The sequence below is a fragment of the Symphalangus syndactylus genome, chromosome 7, assembly GCF_028878055.3.
Source record: "Symphalangus syndactylus isolate Jambi chromosome 7, NHGRI_mSymSyn1-v2.1_pri, whole genome shotgun sequence".
NCBI lineage: Eukaryota > Metazoa > Chordata > Mammalia > Primates > Hylobatidae > Symphalangus > Symphalangus syndactylus.
Genome location: NC_072429.2, coordinates 61493311 through 61495052, shown reverse-complemented (window position 1 = coordinate 61495052; position 1742 = coordinate 61493311). Strand labels below are relative to the sequence as shown.

Sequence of the window (1742 nt, the reverse complement as noted above, 5' to 3'; positions counted from 1 at the left end):
GATACAAAATGAGTCATAAGAAATGCTTTCTTATACCACTATCTCAAACCACTTTCAATATTTTACAAAATGCTCACACAGCAAATATGAAAAGCTTCAACACTCTCCCTTTGCAACTTGCTGCAATAAATGCAACTTTAACAAACATAAAAATTTCTTCTGTATCTTAAAAGTTGAACTACTAATTTTTATGATGTTACCCATATTTTTATTCATATACTTTTAATGACATCATTGCCAATACATACATTATTTTCTTTAACTTTATTTTTACATTAAGCCAACATCTGTCATGCAGCCATCAAAAATCTTACAGTAAATTACACAGGTTTGTAGTCCAATTTAGACTCCAGCTTCTTAGAATCAGCCACTTTTCTGACTGCTTTCATGAAGTCTTCCTGTACTACAAAATCATGATCAGCACGAATTGCAAACATATCTGCTTCAGTACAAACATTTCTCAGGTCTGCTCCATTAAAGCCATCTGAAAGCTTCACAATTGCTTCATAATCTATTTCACCATGCTTTGTAATGGGACCTGCATGGATTTTCAGTATGTCTAATCTTGCTTGTTCACTTGGCAAATCAATATGTATTTTTCTATCTAATCTTCCTGGACGCAGCAAAGCAGGATCCAGTGTATCTGGTCTGTTTGTAGCCATGATCATTTTAACTCTATGCAGAGTATCAAATCCATCCAGTTGATTCAGTAACTCCATTAACGTTCTCTGAATCTCTCTGTCAGCTGAAGTACCCTCAGAAAACCGACGACCACCAATAGCATCTATTTCATCCATAAAAATGATGCATGGTTGATGATCTCTAGCATAATTAAACATTTCTCTGATCAAACGAGCACTTTCACCAATGTACTTGTCTACAATAGAACTAGATACAACCTTTAAGAAATTGCAGTCCAGCTGGCTAGCAACAGCTCGTGCCAAGAGTGTTTTTCCCATACCTTTTGGAGGTATTATTCCTACACGCTGAAATAACTCTGGGTTTGTAAGAGGTAATTCTATTACCTCTCTTAATTCCCGGATCTGTTCTGATAGCCCTCCCATCTTAAAATAAGAAACATTCCCAGGGTCCTCATGAGACATGTGATAAACCAGTGGATCCACCTCTCTTGGCAAATATCTCATGATAGTTAGTGTAGTCATATCCAAAGCAACTCTTGTTCCTGGCTTCAGCTTACTTTTGTCAAGCTGTCGACGACAACCCACAACATATCTTGGTCCATTGGTAGCTTCAACAATGAATTTTGCTTCAGTTAACTGTTTAAGCACTTCACCCACAATCTGCCCAACACTTTGTAGGGCCTTCAGATCATTTTCAGACTTTTCATACTGCTTGGTAAGTTCTTTTAATTGTTCCCTTAACTCCTTAAGACGGCCGTCGATCTCCTTGTGCTCCAGCAGCTTCTTGCGGTAGTCCTGAAGCACCTTATCTCTAGGGTCCGCCATGATGAGAAGAAGAATGAAAAATATTTAATTTGTCTTAGCAACTGCATCTGGCCTAGGGAAGCAAATGCTTGCATTTTGTCTCTCTCAGCAGGCCCCCATCTCTCCTTAGATTTCAAGCTAGTTGGTTGCCTTAAGATCTCAGCTTGGCAAGGCATGGTGGCTCACGCCTGTGATCCCAGCACTTTGGGAGGCCCAGGCAGGCAGATCACTTGAGGCCAGGAGTTGGAGACCAGCCTGGCAACATGGCAAAACCCCATCTCTACTGAAAATACAAAA

The 1742-nt window shown here is 39.6% G+C and overlaps 1 protein-coding gene across 1 annotated transcript; it reads right to left on the bottom strand.

Annotated features, from left to right (window-relative positions):
• Nucleotides 1-210: 210 nt before the first annotated feature.
• LOC129486440 (26S proteasome regulatory subunit 10B-like) lies at nucleotides 211-1470 on the bottom strand. The gene has a single exon (XM_055286370.1). It carries the CDS (start codon nucleotides 1464-1466, stop codon nucleotides 321-323), a length of 1146 nt encoding a protein of 381 aa, XP_055142345.1. The 5' UTR covers nucleotides 1467-1470; the 3' UTR covers nucleotides 211-320.
• Nucleotides 1471-1742: the final 272 nt, after the last annotated feature.